The 22,627-nt window shown below is 42.8% G+C and overlaps 1 protein-coding gene and 2 pseudogenes across 7 annotated transcripts in view; 1 reads left to right on the plus strand and 2 right to left on the minus strand.

Annotated features, from left to right (window-relative positions):
* Positions 1-22,627, plus strand: part of LOC102912248 (fatty acid-binding protein, heart pseudogene) — an 87,551-nt pseudogene that overhangs the window by 47,342 nt on the left and 17,582 nt on the right. The window lies entirely within an intron of this gene.
* The window catches only part of LOC102924806 (uncharacterized), a 179,241-nt gene that overhangs the window by 30,101 nt on the left and 126,513 nt on the right, over positions 1-22,627 (minus strand). For all 6 annotated transcript variants that reach the window (XM_076578213.1, XM_076578215.1, XM_076578214.1 and 3 more), the window contains one exon: positions 1,885-1,995. In XM_076578213.1, coding sequence (XP_076434328.1) covers positions 1,885-1,995 — 111 coding nt within the window. The remainder of the gene's footprint in view (positions 1-1,884; positions 1,996-22,627) is intronic.
* On the minus strand, positions 8,714-8,860 carry LOC121831966 (U2 spliceosomal RNA; annotated as a pseudogene).

A 22,627-nucleotide genomic window follows, 5' to 3' on the forward strand; every position in this document is an offset into this window, starting at 1 on the left:
TTGAAGCCAGCTCAAATGTTTCATTTCTTTTTAATTTAAAACTTTTTATTTCAACAGCCAGGCTGTGGGTAATGCTTATGAACCCAGAACTCACTTGTATACCCAGAATTTGGGAGGTAGAGGGAGGAAGATGAGGAATTCAAGGCCAACTTCATTAATAAGTTGAAGACAGGCCTAGGATTTGAAGACCCTGTCTCAAACTATCCCTCCTCCTCCTCATTGCTACCACAACAAAATCACTAACTCTTCGGACCTTCCCTAATCAAAGAGCAGAGCCATGGCTTTGGAAAAGCATTGTTGGCTTCAAGGCAGAACCTTAGTAACTACAAAGTTAGTCTTCAGGAAGGTGAGACTGAGGCTGAATTTTATGATTGACCCTTAACACAAACACAGACATATACATGCATAAACATACACATACACACACACACACACACACACACACACACACAAACTAAGCAGAGGTCCCTTTTTAAAAGTTGGTGACATTCCAGAACTTGAGCAAGACCTACTAACTAGTACAGTAAGATCACATAGAAAATATTCAACCAATAATGTAATAATGAAATTTAAACACGGAAATGATTAAATATAATTCTTTTGGGGATGATGGAATTCAATTTCTAATACCAATATCTTCCACAGTGGCCTTTAAAGGAACTCTGAGGGCTAAGGATGCAGCTCAATGATACAGTGCTTGGCTAGCCCGTGCTAACCCCTGTGTTGTATCCCAGCACAGGAAACAAAGAAATAAACAAACAAAAGCACAAAATAATGAACTGTGATATTTGCTAACCACCTATATGCAGGCCTAGGCTGTGAGGTTGAGACATGATCTAGAAAGCATATTCCTTGTTCTATAATTGAGTGTATTTCTTACTGGGACACTCAGTATTAATTTTGCCACATACTGTTTTGGTTCTTTAGTCACTCTTTTAGCTCTTTTGCTCTTTGAGGTCCTGCCACCCAACTCCCAAATAAATCACAGAGTCTCCTTATTACTTATGAAGATCAGCCTTAGTTTGTCTTATTTCTAGCCAGCTCTCCTTCATTTAAATTTTCCTGTCTACCTTTGTTCCTGGAATTTTCTTTTTTTTTTTTTTTTTTTTTGGTTTTTCGAGACAGGGTTTCTCTGTGTAGCTTTGAGCCTTTCCTGGAACTCACTTGGTAGCCCAGGCTGGCCTCGAACTCACAGAGATCCGCCTGCCTCTGCCTCCCGAGTGCTGGGATTAAAGGCGTGCGCCACCACCGCCCGGCTGGAATTTTCTTTTTCCTACTTCTGTATGTCTTACTTTTACTCTTATTCCATTGTTCGCTGTGTGGTTGTGTGGCTGGGTGGCTGGCCTCTACTGTCCTCCTCTCCTTGTTCTCTTGCTCCAAGAGTCTCCTAACCTCACCATAGTTCTCAGTCATTCCTTAGTTTTTCATCAGAAAGTCATGTCCAGCTGGACCAGATTCGCACAATCCTCATTAGCTATCCTAGATCACTGATGCACCTAAATCTGGCTAGTAGTGAATCCTTGGGGAGTCTGATATAGAGAGATGTGTGTCCTCCTTAATCAAGCTTTTGCACAGCAGAGGGTGAATATAACTTATGACTGGAAAATTATGGACGTTATGAAGCTGTTGTTAGCCCAGCTAGAGAACTCTTTACCTCTATTATACTTCTGACTTGACTCACTGTCTGTCTCCTACTAACTCTCATGAGAAGGAATCTGGGTCCTGAACCACAATGAGTTGTACCTGGTGTGTGAGTCTGTGTGTGTGCTGGTGTTGGAGGAATAGAGGTGGAGACTCGGGGTGATGTGGGTACATGTGTGGGTCTTGTTTAAATAGTCGTGGGTCTATCTATAGTTGTGGGTCTTCCTAGCGTTGTGGTTCTACCTGTAGTTGTGGGTCTCCCTGTAGTTGTGTGTCTTCCTTCAGTTGTGGGTCTTCCTGTAGTTCTGTATCCTCCTGTAGTTGAGGGCCTTGTTGCAGGAATTGTGGAAATTTCTGGATTTGAAAATCAAAATAAACAAGGGTCAGTCAAGCAAGAATAGGCAAGTGCTTCTGTTGTAGCACCCATGAGAGGCTGTCCCCAGAGAGGCTCCTCTCCTGAACTTCTGTTCTTTGTCATTGACCAACTAGGACTGGGCAGGACCAATAGGAGGCAGCTACACTTATCATATGGAGCTGAGCACAGAGCCCATGTTCCTAAGGAGACACTGTATAAATGACAGGTGTCAGGTCCTCAGATGTCTAAGCATAGATGTGAGACTGTGAGGTTATGAGGGCCTGGCACTGCTGTCAGTGGTGACTGACTTCACCCACATTACCAGGCCCAGCATGTTCATTTCAGTCAGTCCCCAGCGGACACAACATCCAGCCCTGCATCTTAGCCTATAGATCCCACACAAGCCCCAACTAAATGGGATTTGCACAATTGGGTAGAGAGTGGATAGTGTCTATGGTGCCTTCCAATGTAAAACAGACAAGGTGAATACCACTTATCCACAAATGCTTGGCTTAGTTTGAGAATTTAAATCTTGCTTAAATATTTGGAATATATGCATATATAAAATCTTATGGGTAGGGCTCAAGTATAAACATGGTTAGATGTAGCATTCATATAATTATACTTTACATATATAGCTTAAAGGGTAACTTTTTGAACTGTGGATAATTCTACATATGATACTTTCATGATGTTGAGTTTTCAAGGTGAATTATCAATTCTATGGTCAAAAGGTTCCAGATTTGGGATCATTGTAGATTTGGAATGTTTGGATTAGGCAGGTTCAACCTATAATTCACAAGTCAACATCATCCAAAGAGCTGTAAGGATCCAAACAGCTACTGATGGTCTCAGTGTGCAGAGTTCCAGACACGAGCTAAGGCAAAGTGGTGCTGGGATCACACAGTCAGCCAGGACTCATGCTGTCTGTGTCAGAAGACACATGTGTTCCCTGTAAGTAATCTCCTTTGATCTTGACTGTGCTAAGTAAAAAATAAACCTCAGCAACAAAGAATATTTCCTTTAAAAACTCTTCTTTACCTTGAATACAATGTAGTCCCTTAATATAGTGTGTGCTTACCTTGAAATAAAGAAAAAACTGCCGTGTTCTTTCTATGGATAGCGAAGTAGTGGGAGTAGAGCATGCCCCTTAAATTCAATACATTGATTTATTCATTTATTTGTGTGTTTGTGGGATGTCACACATGCGGGTGCCAGGGGATGACTTTTCAGAGTCTGTTCTCTCCTTCCACCATGTGGGCCCAGGGATTGAACTCAGGTCATTAGGTTTAGCAGTGGGCACCTTTCCCCACTGAGCCATCTCACTGGCCCTCAAGCCCCTTTTATGGAGAGGGTCAGATGAAAGGATTTTTGTCTCAGGGACATAAAAACAGGTGTTCAGGAGCAAGCACTCATGTCAATCAATGAAAGTCAGTGCTGACAACTTAGCAAGGAGTGGGTGTGGCTGTGCTGCAGTAAAACTCTTCCCAGCAGCAGGGGTTCTGTTTCTAACCTGGTCTGCTTAGTTTGCTGATCCAGTCTAATGTGTGGACAGAGGCCTGAGCACAGTACACCCCCTCCCTGGAGAGCATAAATCTCTGAGGTGGAGAAAAGCAAGCATGTGAACAATCTAGTCAGAAGATCACTGTGAGAATAAAGCCAGGAAAGAATCACCAGCTCAGGAGCTTTGCTTCTCTTGCCCTGGGGCATTTTTTTTTCTCCCAGGTAGATGGGAAAGTCAAAGGAGCTGATGAGGGTCCCAGAGCAGCTGAAGAGGAAGCTCCATGTGTTTAAACCATGAGAAGATGTGGACTTGGTTGTTAAAGGAGGAAATAGTTGCTGGCTCATTTAGGGACTACAGTGACTGAGGTGACTCTGTAAGCACTGACCTGCTGTGGGATGTTCTGTGTGGCAAATGTGTTGCTCTGATTGGTTAGTAAATAAAACAGTGATTGGCCAGTAGTCAGGCAGGAGGAAGTATTGGCAGGACAAGGAGGAGAAGAATTCTGGGAAGTGGAAGGCAGAGTCAGAGACACTGCCAGCCGCCACCATGACAAGCCGCATGTGAAGATGCCGGTAAGCCATGAGCCATTTGGCAAGGTATAGATTTATAGAAATGGGTTAATTTAAGATATAAGAACAGTTAGCAAGAAGCCTGCCACGACCATCCAGTTTGTAAGCAATATAAGTCTCAGTGTTTACTTGGTTGGGTCTGAGCGTCTGTGGGAGTTGCGGGTGACTAAGATTTGTCCTGACTGTGGGCCAGGCAGGAATACTCTAGCAACAAATGGCACCCAACGAGTTGGCAAGAGTTTCCACCTAAAACTTGAGAATAGATTCTAAAACGGAGGTAAAAACAGCTTTCTAATTGTCTCTCTCAAATGAGCGGCAGCTTGCTGGTTTGAGCTACTGGTGTGTTCCTAGCTGTGAGCTAGATCTGCAGTATGGTGGGAATGAGGCCTCTGCAAGTGGCACGTCTAAGCTGCATAGTGGATTTACCCTTTGCTAGTACAAAACAAAACAAACAAACAAACAAAAGTTTTCTGGGCTACACGCTGCTTGGATAAAAGCATAGACCCACTATAGCTCCCAGAGCTGGCAGTAAACGTACCACCACCATGTTGGGAAGCTGAGGTGGGCAGAGCCAGCAGCCAAAGCACTGTTTCAGTCTTACAAATGCTGCAGTTTAAAGCAATAGATTCACAATAAGGCAGATTCAGATGTAATAGTTTACAATGTGTGTAAAATATACATAGGCTTGAAAGAGACAAAAAAGGTAATATATACAGTTATATAAACAAATACATAGTTTTAAAAAATAAGTCTTTAAAGAGACAGTAAGATTAATATATAAATAAGCCTTGTAAAGATGAATATTACACAGAGAATCGTGATTGTGTTGTCTTTGGGATGTTTAACTGCAGAAAAATATTTGTCCATAAAAGATGTTGAGTTAAACCAATATGTTTATTTTAAAGATTCCTTGACTTTAAAATTTGGATATAAAGATGTGTTACTTTGAAAGGAGACTCTGCTTTTTTTTCCACAGAAAGCAAGAGGCTATGGATTTGTTCCAGATTAAGGTACATAAGGTTTGACCAGCCAAGACCCCCTGAAAGGTCTCTGATGACACCATGGCCCAGATAATCTAATGTCCAGATCAGATTCAAGGCAACTGACTCAGACAATACAGCCTCATGACTATTCCATAATCCTAAAATTTTCTTTGTGTCCCCAAAAGATACAGCGCCCTCCTCCAGCAGGAAGTAGTAAGAGAAGCTATGCCCAAATTCCCAAATTATATGTAATTTTACTTTGTTAAGGTTAAAACCTTCCTTTTTGAAAAAAAAAAGAAAAAAAATAGAAAAGGGGAAGTGCTATGGGATGTTCTGTATGGCAAATGTGTTGCTCTGATTGGTTAGTAAATAAAAAACTGATTGGCCAGGAGTCCGGCAGGAGGAAGTATAGGCGGGACAAGGAGGAGAAGAATTCTAGGAAGTGAAAGGCTAAGTCAGAGACACTGCTAGCTGCCACCATGACAAGCTGCATGTGAAGATTCCGGTAAGCCACGAGTCATGTGGCAAGGTATAGATTTATGGAAATGGGTTAATTTAAGATATAAGAACAGTTAGCAAGAAACCTGCCACAACCATCCAGCTTGTAAGCAATGTAAGTCTCTGTGTTTACTTGGTTGGGTCTGAGCGTCTGTGGGTCAAGAACCCAAAGGGGCCTGTCTAGCCAAAATGACTAGGTTACATAGGGAAGAGCAGCTGAGGCAGGGGCAGCCCAGCCCAGTCCCTAAGCTGGAGAATTTATGGAGGCGGTGGGGTGTGCCAGGTACTGGCCTTGCTGAGAGAATGGCAGCTAGTGTCTGCTTTGATATGTTAGCAAGCACCTTAGTTTGCCTTCATCCTGAGACCTAGCAGCTAACATCTCCACCACTAAACACCACTAAAAGATGTAACAAGTCAGACTTTCTCCTTGGTCTGGGGAACAGCCTGAGCCCCTCATTCCAGTATTGGCCTCTCTCTCTCTCTTTCTCTCTCTCTTTCTCTCCTCTCTCTCTCTCTCTCTCTCTCTCTCTTCTCTCTCTCTCTGTCTCTCTCTCTGTCTCTCTCTCTCTGTCTCTTTCTCTCTCTCGCTCTTGCTCTTGCTCTTGACCTCCCTCCTTCTCTCTGTCACATTTCTGCTCTTAAAGAAACTCCTCTCTGGATTGTAAATAGAAGCCCCTCCTTCTCTGGAAGCCTCTTCACACCCCATCAAGGGGTGAAACTCATAGATGGTATTGTTTCTGTCTAATGCTCTTCCTACGAGCTGGAGGTCTGATCTTGGCCTTGGGGCCTCCTCATTCTAATAAAGATGATTGGAGGAAATTGTGTGTCAGTGTCATTTATGGACTACCCGCTGCTGCTCATCTGTTACTACACTGCTGAGTGACAGAGAACAGGTGTTGGAGGGAACCTGCCTCTATATGGACATTTCCAGTGTGCAGGCAACAAATTGTGTGACTAGATATGAGACCTATTTCAAAGGCTCAACGCAGGGCAGACAGGGAGCAGAACTCTCCACCTATACACAAATGTATTTATAGCAACCTTTGGTTTCCTTCTTAGAGGAAAACAGAAAATATTAGTACACAGAGTACTAGGGTCACTTGAAGAAATAAACAAAGGAAATAAAGAAAGCTTACCTGGTTTAATTTCCAAGGAATAGGTCACATAATGGAAAGATCCAGGAATCTCCACTATACAACAATATGGACCACTGTCACTCTGAATAGCATTCTCTATTGTCAAGGACACGTTTCCTTTTGAAATATGCCCCTTTAGCTGGTATCTGCTGCTCCTCTTATAGGAGACACGGTGTCCATCGGTCCAGATAAGTGTTCTAGTACAATAAGCAGATCGACATTCACCAAGGCCCCAGCATGTTGTAGTGACTCCCCCATTTGTAGAGTAAGTACATGGCAGTGTGACAGGGTGACCCACCACACCTTCCACTACTGTGTCAGATCCCAGAGCACCTGTGATGGAAAAAAGAAGAGAGCGGGAAGAAATGGAGAATTAGTACCCAATATTTTCCTAAAATTTTGTTTCTATTTCTCTTCAGAAAAAATATTGTATGGGGTGTTCAACTCGAATTTAATTTAGGGTATTATGAAACTGAGGCAAGTGCTGTCCACTGAACTACAGCCCTAGTGTGAGGGCCTAGACCTGACTTTACAGGCTCTACCTTAGGGAAAGGGCCACAATTTCAGATCATCTGCTGTTCGCAGTTCCATGAATGACCATGAATGTGCCTCTGAAGATAACTAGATTATCCTGCTGAGTAGTCCAGATAGTCCTATTCAGCAGATTCCTGGTTACCCACCAAAAGCCTAATGCAGTGGTTTCAAATGTAGTTTCATGCCCAAAGTCTAGATCAATAGTTTCAGAATTTCACCTTGAGTCACATCCCTTCTACCCAATCCCAAACTGGCAATTCCTGGCTTATGGTTTTTCTTATAAAAACTCTCTACACCTGGGCTGCCACAACATTTCATTCCCTCTGCTTGGTGGTGGCCAAGGTTGAACCTGAATAAAAGGACCCTTATGTGCTTGCATCGGAAACTGGCTCCTTGTGGTCTCTGGGGGTTTTGAGAAACAGGTACAACACTAGCCTTCTTTATCATTGGTGTATTGGTGTGAATGTGTGTGTGTGTGTGTGTGTGTGTGTGTGTGTGTGTGTGTGTTGTTGTTGTTGTTGGCGGGGGGTTGGAGGGAATGACAACTTAATGTTTGTTGTTATCATTTGGTTTTCTGAGCCAGGATCTCACTTTGCAGCCTTGGCTGGCCTGGAACTTGCTGCATAAAACAGACTTCAAACTCCCAGAGCTTGGCTGGCCCTACCTCTCCAATCCCATGATTAAATGTCCAGTTTTACTATCTAAATTTGAAGACTGTAAACAGTTTCCTCTTAGCATATTCTTCCTCAGTGTGATTACTTAATGGGTACATTTGTGAACAAAACAACTTGTCTGTTATGATATTCACAAGACTTTTCTTCTCTTTTATATTCTTCAGAGAGTGACTTTCTTTGGAGACGGAGTCTTTTTTTATACCTCGTCTGTCTCAAAGTCAAGATCTCCCACCTCTGATTCCTGAGTTCTGAGATAGTAGACATGTGCCACTGAGACCAGCTCAAATGTTTTTTTTTTTAATTTAAACTTTTTATTTCAAAATCCAGGCTGTGGGTAATGATTATAAACCCAGAACTCACTTGTATCCTGGAACTTGGGAGGAGGAAGATGAGGAATTCAAGGCCAACTTCAGCTAACTATTGAGTTGAAGACAGGCCTTGGATTTGGAGACCTTATCTGAAACCATCCCTCCCCCCCCCCCCACATTGCTATAACAACAAAATCACTAACTCTTCCCACCTCTCCTAATCAAAGAGCAGAGCCAGGGCTTTGGAAAAGCATTGTTGGCTTCAAGGCAGAACCTTAGTAACTTCAAAGCCAGTCTTCAGAAAGGAGAGGCTGAGGCTTATTTTGAATTTTATGATTGACCCTTTAAACACACACAGACACATACACACACATAGATACACACATTCACACACACACACACACACACACACACACACACACACTCACACTCACACTCACTCATAAACTAAGCAGAGGTCTTTTTTTAAAAGTTGGTGACATTCCAGAACTTGAGAAAGACCTACCAACTAGCAAAGTAAGACTACATAGTCAGAAATTATGCAACCAAAAACATATTGATGCAATTTAAAAATGCATCATTGATTAAATATAATTCTTTTGGGGATGATGGAATTCAATTTCTACACTTGATCTTAGCCAAAAGGCCGAGAAGCGATGGAATTCAATTTCTAATACCAATATCTTCCACAGTGGCCTTTAAAGGAACTCTGAGGGCTAAGGATGCAGCTCAATGATACAGTGCTTGGCTAGCCCATGCTAGCCCCTGTGCTGTATCCCAGCACAGGAAACAAACAAAAGCACAAAATAATGAACTGTGAGATTTGCTAACCACCTATATGCAGGCCTAGGCTGTGAGGTTGAGCCATGATCTAGAAAGCACATTCCTTGTTCTATAATTGAGTGTATTTCTTACTGGGACACTCATTACTTGATTTTGCCAAATACTATTTTGGTTCTTTTCTTACTCTTTTAGTTCTTTTGCTCTTTGGAGGTCCCCCATCCAACTCCCAAATAAATCGCACAGAGTCTCATTATTATTTATGAATGACCAGCCTTAGTTTGGCTTATTTCTAGCCAGCTCTCCTTCATTTAAATTTTCCTGTCTACGTTTGTCTCTGGGCTTTCTTTTTCCCTACTTCTGTAAATCTTACTTTCACTCTTATTCTATGGCTCGCTCTGTGACTGGTGGCCGGGTAGCTTGCCTCTAGTGTCCTTTTCTCCTTGTTCTCTTGCTCCTTGCTTTTTCTCTCTTTTCCTTCTTCTATTTATTCTCTCTGCCTGCCAGCCTTCCTATCCTTTCTCCTGACAATGAGGTGATTTAGACAGGCAAAGTAGTACAGCCTCACAGAGTTAAACAAATGAAACATAAAAGAAAACAACACATGTTCACATCATTAAACAAATGTTCCACAGCATAAACAAATGTAACATGTCTTAAAATAATATTCTACAACAAAATACATTTTATGATCACAAATAAAATACATACTACTTTAATTAATACACAGGAATATATTTTATTTCTCACCAGTGATCTCAGCTCTTTGGAGGTAAAGGTAAGAGGATTGAAAGTTTAAGTGATCCTCAGCTAGCTATAGGGTTGGAGGCCAGCCTGGACTAACTTACACCCTGTCTGAAAAACAATTATATTAGTCCTTCTATCCCCCCTTTCATAGAACAGTTTGCATTAGAATGTTTTTAAGTTAAATATGTGAAAATGGTTTTAAAAAGCAAAAATACACAAAGAAATGTAATGAAGGCTGACTCTGAGTAGTCATCACGCATGGAAAGCTCTGTTTGTAATTTTTTATTAACCTTTGACTATAACATGCATGCATATGCACTTACCCTTACTTGTCCATAACATATATGCACATGCAAGCATCCTTAACTAGTCCATCACATGAATGCATGTGTTCTCACCTGAACTGTTCTTGGTGATCATGTTTATTTTTTTATTTTTATTTTTGTTAGGGGTCTGGCTGTGTGACTATTTTTTTTAATGCTGAATGCTTTTTTTGAAGGAGGGAGGAGGTCTTAAATACAGGCCTATAGCATAATGGGAGAACCCCGGAGGGCAGAAGTTCACTACCAATGTTTTACAATCTTTCATCTAACCTGTTAATGCCCATTATGCAGAATACACAGACAAGGAACTTCCCTTAAGTATTCAGGAGGGTGGAACCCAGCAGGAAATTAGCATAGGGAGGACATCAAGGTCAAGGTCAGCAAGCAAGGCAACAGTTACCCAAAACGGGGGCCAGGACCCTACAGGTCCCCCTTTTACTAAAAAATGAGCTTCTGACTTAGGTTGCATGGAACATCAGCAGGTCACCTTACCTGTCATGATGACGCCTGCCCAGGCCACACTGATGCTCTGTCTTAGGTTAGTGAGTGCTCCCCCCAGGTATTACCTGTCTCTGAATATTCATTATCATATAGGCTCAATCGTCTGTGAGCTACAGAGGTAACTGTTGCCAAAGAGGTAATCATGTTTATTTAGCCATAAGTTTTGAAATTCATACAGGTTAAGAAAGTTCTTTGGAGCTACAATTTATCCTGGTTCTCTGCTCACAGCATAAGCCATACTCAAAAAGGCTCAAACATTGTCATCTCTTCTGCCAGCTTTAGCCTCCTTAGCATCCACTAGCTCACCTACTCACCCACCTGGGAGAAGTAGTATGAGGCCTGAAATGAAGACTTGAGGATACATCATGGTGTTGACCTGAAGGACAAGAAGAAGACACTGGTTAGCTGTGGCATTCAGCACACTGTATCAGGGCATGGATCTATTCTAACTATGAATCACACAGGCCTCTCTGCTATGGATGTCTGTCCTCCATCTTCCTCTGTCTTCAGACTGTCTTCCAAATTCTTCCTCACATTCAGCCAGCAATCTCAATTCTGGTCATGAGACAGATAAGGCAGCAAACGGAGAAAACTAAAGGCAGAGGCAAGAGTATGTTCTCTGGTAGAACTCTAAGCAGAGACCAGCCTTCTAATGGCAAAGATGTGCTTGCATCTTGATGGACTCAGAGCAGTGTCTGCTCAGAGCCACTGTGGTTAGTCCCTGAATCTCAACCAAAAAAACACTAGCAAGACAGACTGAGAGAGAATATGAAGCATCTCTCATACTTCTACACACAATGACTGAGACCACATGGAGGCTATTACAAGATCTAAGAGCTGTAAATAAAACCATGTTTCTCATGGGAGTAACACAGCCTGCCCCTGTGGCAATTCCTAAACTTTGGCATTTAATTGTCATTGACTTGAGGGATTGTTTCTTCACCATTCCTTTACATCCTGAGAACAGTCCTTGCTTTGCTTTTAGTGTTTTATCAGAAAATCTCAAAGAACCTTATCAGAGACATCAGTTGGCTGTTTTGCCCCAAGGAATGGCCAATAGCCCTACTATATGTCAAATTTATGTGTCTTTGGCCATAGCTCCAGTTTGAAAAGCTTTTTCAGATGTTAATATAATTCATTATACGGATGATATTTTATTGGCTGCTGAAGGCAAAAAAAAATTGTTTTTGATGCCTTTTCTAAATTACAAGAGGTTCTTAGCCTGGCTAATTTACAAATAGTCCCAGAAAAGATATCTTTTCCCTATTAGTATTTAGGTCATGAATTGTTACACACAAGCATACATCCATAAAAGGTTACCCTGTATACAGATCAGCAATGCAGCTTAATGATTTCCAAGGCTTTCTGGGAGATATTCAATGGCTTTGGCTCAATTTACAGATTCCAACAGGTCAACTTAGTTCTTTGCATGAAATTTTAAAGGGCGACCCTGATCTTTTATCTCCCCATAAATTAACAGCTGAAGGGCAGCCCTACAACGTGTACAAGAGGCCCTGGAACAGGCTCACATACATTATATAGATCTTTCATCTCCCTTATTGTATTTGATATTTTGTTTTTCTCATTCACCTACTGGAGTATTTTGGCAAACAGGTTCTATTCTATGGGTACATTCCCCAGCTTCTCCAGTGAAAACCATTACTCCTTATTCTCAGGCTGTTGCTCAGATTATATTTAAGGGAATCAAGATTAGTGTTCAAACTTTTGGTAAGGAGCCAGATATTGTGGTAATTCCATACACCCAATCTCAAAAAGCATGGTTGCAAGCAAATGATAATGATTAGACCATATTGACATGCTCCAGGCAGGGTCAGTTTGATACTCACTACCCCTCTAAAGATGTGTGTCAATTTTTTAAATTGCATCCTGTTATATTTCCCAAGACAGTACAGATGACTCCTTTTCCTCAGGCCCATGTGATATTTACTGATGGTACTTCACGTGGTTTTGCTGTGGTAGTTTCTGGTAACATAGTAAAGAGAATGAAAGTCCAGGGCACTTCCACCCAGACGGTGGAGGTATGGGCACTGTTGTTTGCTTTACAGATATTTTCTGATGAACTTGTAAACATTTATACTGATAGCCAATATGTGGCACATGCCATTGTGCCTTTGGAGACAACAGCCTACATACCATCCATCTCTCCCATTCATGAATATTTATTGCAAGTGCAAGGACTTATTTGGTCCCACTCAGATAACCTTTATGTGGGCCATCTTAGAGCTCATACTCAATTACCTGGACCTCTAAGCGAAGGTAATCAGAGGGCTAATGTCGTTACTCGTATGGCTGTCACATTAATTTGTTCTGCCTTTGAAAAGGCTACTCAATTGCATCAACACTATCATCTTAATGCTGGATCTCCCCGTCATCATATGGGCATAACCGAGGAACAAGCCATCTAGATAGTTAAATCCTGTCCTATTTGTGTTGAATTTTTGCCTGTTCCTCGTTTGGGAGTTAATCCCTGAGGACTTTTATCTAATCATGTGTGGCAAATGGACGTCACACACGTGCCTTCCTTTGGAAAATTACAATATGTCCATGTGTCTATTGATACATATTCCTCTCTAATTTTAGCCTCTGTTCATTCAGGTGAAAAGGTTAAGGATGTAAAGAATCATTGTCTTCATGCTTTTACTTATATGGGAGTGCCAAAATGCATAAAGACTGATAATGGTCATGCCTACAGCAGCACAGGGTTTTCAAAATTCTGCCAAGATTTTTCTATTGTTAATAAGACTGGTGTTCCCTATTATCCTCAAGGACAGGCTATAGTAGAATGGTTACCATCGTACCTTAAAAACACATTTTGCTAAAGTAAAAAAGCAGGGAGCTAGGGGCTCATCTTTCCTCTCCACATTCTATTCTTTCTCTTGTTTTATATATTTAAAATTTTTATCGGTGGATTCTGCTGGAATATCCACTGCAGATAAGCACTGAAGAGCTCCTGTTGCAAATCATCCTCTGGTGTGATGGAAGGATCCTTCTACTGGCACTTGGAGAGGACCCAATCCAGTGCTGGTATGGGCCTGGGGGTCTGTTTGTGTCTTTCCGCAGGACAATGATGTTCCTTTTTGGGTTCCCGAGTGCTGTGTGCACCTTGTGGCTGCTGCCAAATCCCAACATGGCAGAGACCTATTGGGCCTTCATGAAAAATTCTCCCCTTCTGATGCCAGTGGGGATTGAGAGCCCAATACAGCCAGCCTTGGCAAGCATTAACATAAGCCTAGGAACTGTAGCCATTGTGCTGGATTCTTTAGAAGGTAATATATGGTAACTGCTTTTTCAAGTATGTTTGAGAACGTATCATCCAGGCACCTTGGAGATTAGAAGGTAACCCTAACATTAGGTAATATGGTCACTGACCTCCATTTAACAGTACCATGCCAGCTAAGCCTTTTCATTTTCACAATCCTCTTCAAGCTGGTGTAGTACCTACCTTTTCAGGAATGGCTCTGTGCAACATTTATGACCTCCTGTAATTCATTTAGCCCTATTTGAATATACCTTAAAATTTGTGAGCCTGAAATGTAGCCATTATGAGACCATTAGTTCTGCTCCTTGTGTGCTATCTCTGTTTCTCTTTGTGGCTCTTAATTGTTCTTTACAGAGCTGCCAGTTTAAGTCATGCTGGGATCAAGAAAAATGGGCCTTGGTGATTCGTGTTCCTGGAGTTGTGTCCATGCCAGTGGACCATGGCAGTAAGACACAGATGGTGCTTACACATTCGAGAAGAGAATCTGACTTCACTGTGGCTGTTGTTGCTACTACAGTGGTAGTGGGCACTGATGCTACTGTTTCTGGGATTGCTATTTCACAATTGGTTACTACAGCTAGTACAGTGGAGACTCTGGCAGTAAAAGTAGCTACCACAATTAATTACTCCTTCATTCTATTGGGTATGATAAATTTAATTCAGCAGTAATATACATTTCAGTTGGCTTTGGAAGTTATACAATTAATAAAACTCAAGTTCCACTTACTTTTGGGATACCATCTTAAAAGGACTCCAATTTGCAATAAGGCTCGTTAAGGAAGGGAATGCTTCAGTTGCCCTTAGCCTACTAGCTATGGGTAGCTTAGGACTTCTGTTGGTCTTTTCTGTGTTGAATGCAGAGACTGCAAGCCCAGCACGACTTTGAGATCTTTGGCAGAAGTTAACCCTACAGCTCACACATGGATGAGCCTGTATGATAGAGTATTCAATGACGGGTAATATCTGGGAGGCACCCACAGACCTAAGACAGAGAGCCTGCATGGCCTGGGCAGGTGTCTCGATTACAGGTAAGGTGATGTGCTGATGTCCCATGTAACCTAAGACAGAAGCTCATTTTCTTTTTAGTAAGGGGGGAATCTGTTGGGCCCTGACCCCCGTTCCTTGGGTAGCTATTGCCTTGCTTGCTGACTTTGTTCAGATGTCCTCCCTATGCCAATTCCCTGCCAGTTTCCTTCCTCCTAAACAGCTTACTGGAGGTTCCTTGTTTGTGTATCCTGCATATTGGTGTAAAAAGCTAGGATGCAAGAATGTAAAACATTTGTAGCAAACTTCTGCCCTCTGAGATTCTCCCACTGTGCTGTAAACCTGTATTTAAGGCCTCTTCCTTCCTTCAATAAAGGGCATTCTACTGAGATGAATGACCCACTGTCTTGTCTCTGTTTTAATCCTCAGCCCTTCGCTTGGACATGGTGAATGGGTAATAGTACGGGCACCACCAATGTCGTGTTCTCACCCATCCAACTGTTACTGGTTCTTGTGATCCTCCTACTCTATTTGCTCTTTTTGATTTTCTTTCTCTCTCCTGCATTGGTTTCCATGAAATTAAAAATGATATTGAGGTTTTGACAATGGCAGGAGTTAAAGCTGTTTTGCAGGTCATGGGAAAAACCCAGAAGGCTGGTGGCAGAAAACTGTAGATGGAATGACATATAGATAGGATAGAAGACAAGAGTTGTCCAGAACTAGTCAGAAGACAACTTGATGAATTACAGAGTGATGAAGAAGGACTTAAGCTGAGAGGAAACTCCCAGTCTGATACCTTTAACCATTGCTTGTATTTCTGTGCTTTCTGAGAAACCACAGGTAGATGGCCTCTGAGGTGATAACCTCAGATGTTCTGATAATTATTAAACTGCAAAAGAATAAGCTGCTGTGATTTGGCTTTCTTTCTGGGAACTTCTATGTGCAATCAAGGGGCACAGGGTACAATTTGCTGATTTACAAAAAGAAGTTGTGAAACTATTGTGAAGAACCCAGGAAAATTCACCTGTTGAATTGTCTCACCCCTATTTCCTTGTATTATTACAATAAATACTGGGTTTGAGTCAGATCGAGAGAAGGCAGAAAAAATGCACATCTCCAGATCTGACAAGACTCATCATCTTGTACCAACTTGTGTGTCTGAGTCTTTTCTTGCACTTGCCAGACATCCCTGCCCTTCAAGACCCTCGAAACTGCTGAGGCTGGTCCCCAGCATCTTCAGATCCAATATCTGGATTTCAACATTTGTTCTTTAATTGGTAAACCATGTGTAAACCTTCCTAGTACTTCATTAACTCCACTTCTGGTCAGAAGATTCCACGACTTCCTCTCAGAGAGGAAAGTGTGCCCTGTTACCAGTCTTAAAGATAGCAATGGCTGTCATGAAGCATCCATGGCTCAGCATCTTCAGGCCTGGGCCCTGCGCTATTCACACCAACAGCCCCTGTACTGAGAAGAGATCAGAAATCTAATGCTGCCAGCTCTAGTGAAGCAATGACTTTCATGGACATTCTGAAAATCTTATTTCTTTATTATAAGACAACTTCAGAACATGCAAAACCAACACAAGACACAACTATTTTACATTTTGACAAGTGGTTGGTAGAACATGGTACCAACCATTCTGTCCCTTTAGAGTGCTATTGAGGAAGTTTCATGTACATGTACATGGGCATTCACTGTCTCACACTGTTGGCTCCCTTCCTGACACATGCTCTCTGTCACTGAGCCATCTCACAGGGTGTCCTATGGCCTACTTGCTCATAACATGAAGGGAACAGACAGTTGTAGTTAACAGCTTTTCAGGTTCCCAAAGGAAACCTTCTCCACATTCTGGAATTCAACTGAGTAACTATGTGAGGTATACCATGGAGTAAGCACCTTGCTGGTAATTGAAATCCTTTTATTTTTCTGTCTCTACCTGCTTGACAAAAACATTTGAGTCCATCTCAACTACTAAAGTTTGAGCTGTAGTTCCCCGTAGAATCCACACTGTGAAGATCCTGCAGGGAGACTGTGTGTTATGCCCAGATTTTAAGATATTGCACATGACTGCACTACTGGATGGTCTCAACTGTAGGTTATATTCTCCTTTGAGGCAAATTGAGTGTAGATAGGAGAGATGAACAAATATAAATTTAAGGATGTAGAGAGATGACTCCCTCACTCAGGGTTAGCAGGGTAAGAGGATAGGAGGCAATCTCTTATAAACTGACATTTGAGAGTCAGGAATGATGGCTCCTATCTGTGATCCCAGCACTCAAAAGACTGAGGCAGGATGGTTGCCTTGAGTTTAAGGGCAGCCTGGTCTGCATAGTAAGTTTCAAGCTAGAAAAGTTTATCTAGTAAGACCCTATCAATAAAGGAAAAAGCAACATGTGGTATAGTTCTATAATCCCATATTGGAGAGGCTGAGGCAGGAGGACTGGCAATTCTGAGCTAGCCTGGGCTATAAAAGAGGAAAAATATAAAGAAGCAAAACGAAAGCAAGTAACAGGAGAGGCTAAGAGCTTAAGGGAGACAGGCGAAGGGCAGAAGGTATCAGAAGTGAGGAAAGGATGAAGATGGGAGCTGAGGAGCTGAGCCATTAAATAGCACAAATCTTTCGGGGTAGCTTTCACAACATTAGCCCATCGGCTCCCACAAGACCAGCCACTGTGCAGTAATGTTCACAGAGGACATAACCCAGTGGAATTTCTTACTATTTATTTCTTACTCTTGTCATAAACTCTCTACTACTGTCTGTGAACGTGTGCAGGCCATGGCGCTCATGTGAAGGAGAAAACAACTATCAGAGGTTGTTTTTCCCCTTCTACCATTATTAGGGTTCCAGGATCAAACTGGGGCATCAGGTCAGCCAAGCACCTTGATCCCTTAGTATTGTCAAGGATGATGGAAATTTTCTTTGTTAACATTCAGGAGGAAGGCTGCAGACAGACAGCAGTCTTAACCATCTTTCTCTTGGATGAACAAATGAACAAAGGGGAAACCTGCCGGAGCTTTTGTGTAGGATGGAGGGCTGGGTGCAATTCTAACTTGGTTTGCCAGGCTACATGGACTTTCTAATGCTTTCCCAGAGAAGGTGGGAACTGAGCAAACCTGAAGAAGATGAGCCAACCAGAGAGAGAGAGATATGTCACAGAAGAAAGAGGGAGGGCAAAGGTCCAGATGCAGGAGAATGCTCATGGCAGAGGAGGGTACAGGGAGGGATACCAATGTACAGGATCAAGAGGCTGGCTGGGTATGGGACTCAGGAGACACTTCTCAAGGTCTCTCCTAATCACAAGGATACAGTCATTGCTCTGGTTTAGGGATGCCAGGACATGGTGCCCTCTGGGGACTGCTCTGACTGCTAGGCAAACAAACAACGACACCTTAGGGTCCATGGCAAGAATTCAGTGTGGAAGAGACAACAGAAGGCAACATGATCAATGAAACCAAGACACTCATGTCAGTGTGCCCAGAAGGCAGAGCAAACTGGACGTCCTGTAGGCTAGGAGTCTAAAGAGGATGAGTTCTTCAGGCCTGATCAGGGCATGACGGGAGGGCATGTCAGCAGAGAAGGGAGGAGCTGCTCCCACCACAGGGTTTGGGGGGGATATTCTGGGTTTTGGTCATGTTCAATGTGAGATATTTGGGGCCACATAGAGGAAGAAGGTCTGGGATAAACATACACTTTGGAGTAACTGGTTTAGTAATGGTGTTTGATAGGCAGAAGCCTGAATTAGGTAGGTATACTATGGAAAGCCTATGCTTATTGGGAATGCCTTTACTCAGGATATTCAGGTTCTTTTCATTCTGAGGCAAGGTCCTGGGGTCTCCTGCGGATTGTTATGCCCAGATAGCCTGGAATGAAGGCTCTTTGCTTTTACATATAGGATCGTAAAAGCCAAGAGCCTTTATTTCAAGCTTAGAGCTTGGACTCTCTGCCCAGTACAGTGGTGAGAGCAGAGAGCCCCAAGCCCATGCTGGGTAGTGGTTTTAATCATAGCAGAAGTTGGGGGTGAGAGGATTTCTAAGGTTCAGGACTGTGACTGGCTGACATTTGTCTAAAGGTGTCTATCAAAGGGAAATAGGTGTGTGCTAGGCTCAGGGACATCAGGTGATCTTATGTAAGGGTTGGAAATCTGGTGATAATATCTAATCATATCTAAGGGTTGGAAGGTTTTGAGATGTCTGGTACTTCCTCTTATGCTGGCCCATCCCTGAGTGGATCCCTGGGTTGTGTTAGCTTATGGCTTTTCCTGGATCTGGGTGTTACCTGCCAGTAAGCCTGTCACAGAAGCTGTGTCTAGGATTCTAAGCCTGTCATGGCAATTGTGTGGTCAAGCTGTTTTGCCACCTTCCACCCCCCCAACAGGAATGACCTTCCTTCAAAAGGGCGACAGAGAAGACATGTCCACACACAGGCAGAATCAGCTTAAGGAGCAAGAGCATAAGCACACAGAGGGCCTGAAAGTCAAGATTAAACAATGGTAAAGCGACCAGCAATGATCCCAAGTCAGCGCTGCAAAGGTCAAGGTGAGGTTGGTCCAGAGGACCTTGCACCTGCAGGGCCGGTGACCTTCCCATGTTGGAGACATCAGTGAAAATGGATGTAAGGCAAAATAAAACAAGGCAATAGTAGGAAACCCAGAACTAAGGGTCTGTGGGCTGAATCTCTCTACTCTCCACACAGCAGATGTCTAAGCAGCTGGACATGAGCTCAAGATCCCTAAGACTGTGACCTTGACTGAGTAGAAGAGCATCCTGATGGGGGAGGGATATAATACTGATGGTAAGAGCCAAAGTTATCTCAAGCATCCTAGATCTTTGAATAGCCATTAGCTACTAAGCTGAGCTTCTAGCAATCTAGTTTTAGATAAAACTTGAAATGCAGGCTGGGTTGGCTTCAGCTGACTCCACCCACTCTGAGGCTGGGAAGGCACTAAATGCAGCATCTTCTATCCAGAAATCTCTGTGCCTTGCTGTAGTCCTGACCTTGTGACCTACCAGTGTGATTTGTTGGTTTTATGATTTATTTAGTTGTTATTTTTGTAATTTCTTCCTGTTCCCAGGCTGACCCGGAACTTGTTCTGTCTCAGGTTGGTCTCAGCTTATAGAGACTTTCCCCCTCAGAATGCTGAGATTACAGGCATGACTCAACACACCCAGTCTTCGCTCTGTACTTTGTATAAACGCTGACTCTTGGCTTTCACTTCTGGGCCTCTCAAAGTCCACACTTGGCCTCGAAGTACAGGCCTGTAACCCCAGTTTCTAGGAGGCTGAAGCCAGAGGATCATGAGCTTAAGGCCTATCTAGTTTCCCTGAGTAACTTAGTAAGACCCTGTTTCAAAATAAAAAGTGGGAAAATGAGTGTGGGAGACTTGAGATAGAGGTCAGTGGCAGAGACTCTGGCTTCCATCTCTGGCATACAGAAAAATGTCATAACAAAGACACAGAGCTAGGTAAGGTGGCACCCACCCTCACTCCACAACCAGGAGGCAAAGGCTCATAGATCTCTGTGAGTCCCAGGCAAAGCAGAGGTACATAATGAGACCCCATCACAAAACAATAAACAAATAAATAGATATATCTGTAAGAGAGAAAGGAGCTCATATAAACTTTTTCATTGTGGAGTGTCACTCAGGGTGAATTGATATCCCAAAGCCATGTTCACTCAAATTTGGATCATAATCAACTATTTTATTGCCATCTTTGACAAGCACTCATAGTTTTATATGGCCAGAGTTTGATAATACACACACACATAACATGAACACAGGGAAACATGAATGCACATATACACAAACGCACAGTTAGAATTCCTAGCCATTCCCCCAGCTACATGACCATGCATGCACTATCCAGTAGCAAGGCAAGATGCTTAGTAATCCTATGGCCTTATGTAATCCATGGGCAGTGTGACTGTGTAATCTATGCCCATGTGTAGCATAGCTACGCAAGCCCATATGCACATGTTGGGCGCAAGGGGGAAACCTATAAAAGCGAGTTCCACCTATTCCTTCTCTCTCTTCCTGCATGGTCATTCCATAGGTCTATGCACACCCTTTCTATTCCTTTCCTTAATAAACTCTTATAGTGGGTTTTGTTGTGCCTAGTCGTCTGTCTCACACAGTCAACAGAGCTGCTTAATCAATAACATTGGTGTCGTGACTTGGACGTAAGGTAACTCTTTCCGTTTGCCTGTTCACTGGCAGAAGTTAGATAATTTCCCTAAAATACTGAGGTCCAGTGAGCCATTAGGTGACCATTTTTTATTGTTATCTAAGGGATATTTAGGTCATTTTTTTAGTGCACAGACAGACAAGCTTAGCAGTCTCTAAGTAAGGCATTAAGCTTGAGAGTTTCCAGAAGACATCCCAGAGGAGAGGTGGGACTAATAGGCTTGGAAGCCTTGTTTCCAACGGCTACAGCAGAGAGAAAAAAATAAAAGAAAATTAAAAAGCAAACATGATCCAAAGGCTACAATCTCAGGTGTCCCTGAGATCAAGCAAAGACTGGCAATTTGCACATGTCATATAACGCTTCATCAAGCAAGAGAATGAGAGCCTTTTACCCTCACCCCAGGAAAATTCCTCCTCATACACAGGGACACAGACAGGGCCCTGCTTTTTTAAATTCCAAAGGACACCAGTATCAACTGCCTTGTTACCAATTCCAGAACAATAAGGTTTCACCCCACAAGTTTTTCCTTCCTGGCTCCCTCTCCTCTCTTTATTAACCATATTCTGCTTTATCAGTTTCCCCCTGTGTCTCTAATAACATATTCAACCTTCTAATTAACTACTCAGGTAGTTGTCACAGGACCACCATAGAACCGGAGGCCAAGGGCTATCAAATATACCCAGGCATTAAGAAACAGTGACAGTCCAGAGGTATTCACACGAACTCAAAAGGGTCTGGATTCTGAAAACAAAACAAAACAAAGCAAAGCAAAACAAGACAAAAACAAAACAACCAAAAAACCCCCAGACTTTAATGTAACAATCTATTAGCATCTCCTGGATGCTAAACTAATAAAGAAAACAGGTGCCTTGAAGTTTGTTTCAGATAAGGCTTATCTCAAGTATCTTAGCTATCCTGGAACTTGCTCTGTAGACCAGGCTGGCCTGGAACTCACAGAGATCTGTCTGCCTCTGCCTCCAGAGTGCTGGAATTAAAGGTGTGCACCACCACCGTCTGGTGAGTTTTGTGATTTTTGTACAAACTCTCCAGTAGCCCACACTGGCCTCCAGCTCACACTGAAGCACTGTTGATTTTGGTCCCCTCCTCCTCCCTCTGTCTCCCAGGGGCTGGGATTTGCCAACATGCTGGGATTAGGTTTTTTTTTTATGATAGAATGAACAGTTTAGAAGCTGAAGGAACAGTCCAGCTGGTAGACAGCTTGTCTAGGGAGCAGGAAGCCCTAGTCTGATCTTCCTCATCAGATGAACTGGTTAGTAATCATAGCAGCTGTGAAAGGGAAGGTCGGAAGTTCAAGATCTTCCTCAGCAATGTTTCAGTTCTGAAGAAAGCCTGGATTACAGAAGGCCCTATCTCCTCAGGTGGTGGTGGCCCACTCCTTTAATCCCAGCACTTAGGAGACAGAGTCAGGCACATCTCTAGAAGTTCCGGGCCAGCCTGCTCCACAACTACTCCACACTATCTGGAAAGTGAGGGGAAATACCAGGTCAGACAGCCAGACAGCCTGAGAGGATGGAGTTCTCCAAACACAAGAGGCTGCATTCTGGGGAAGGGGTGCACCAGTTTTCAACATCAATAAACACATTTTTAAAATCCCCTCGAACTT

Source organism: Peromyscus maniculatus, chromosome 8, assembly GCF_049852395.1.
Source record: "Peromyscus maniculatus bairdii isolate BWxNUB_F1_BW_parent chromosome 8, HU_Pman_BW_mat_3.1, whole genome shotgun sequence".
NCBI lineage: Eukaryota > Metazoa > Chordata > Mammalia > Rodentia > Cricetidae > Peromyscus > Peromyscus maniculatus.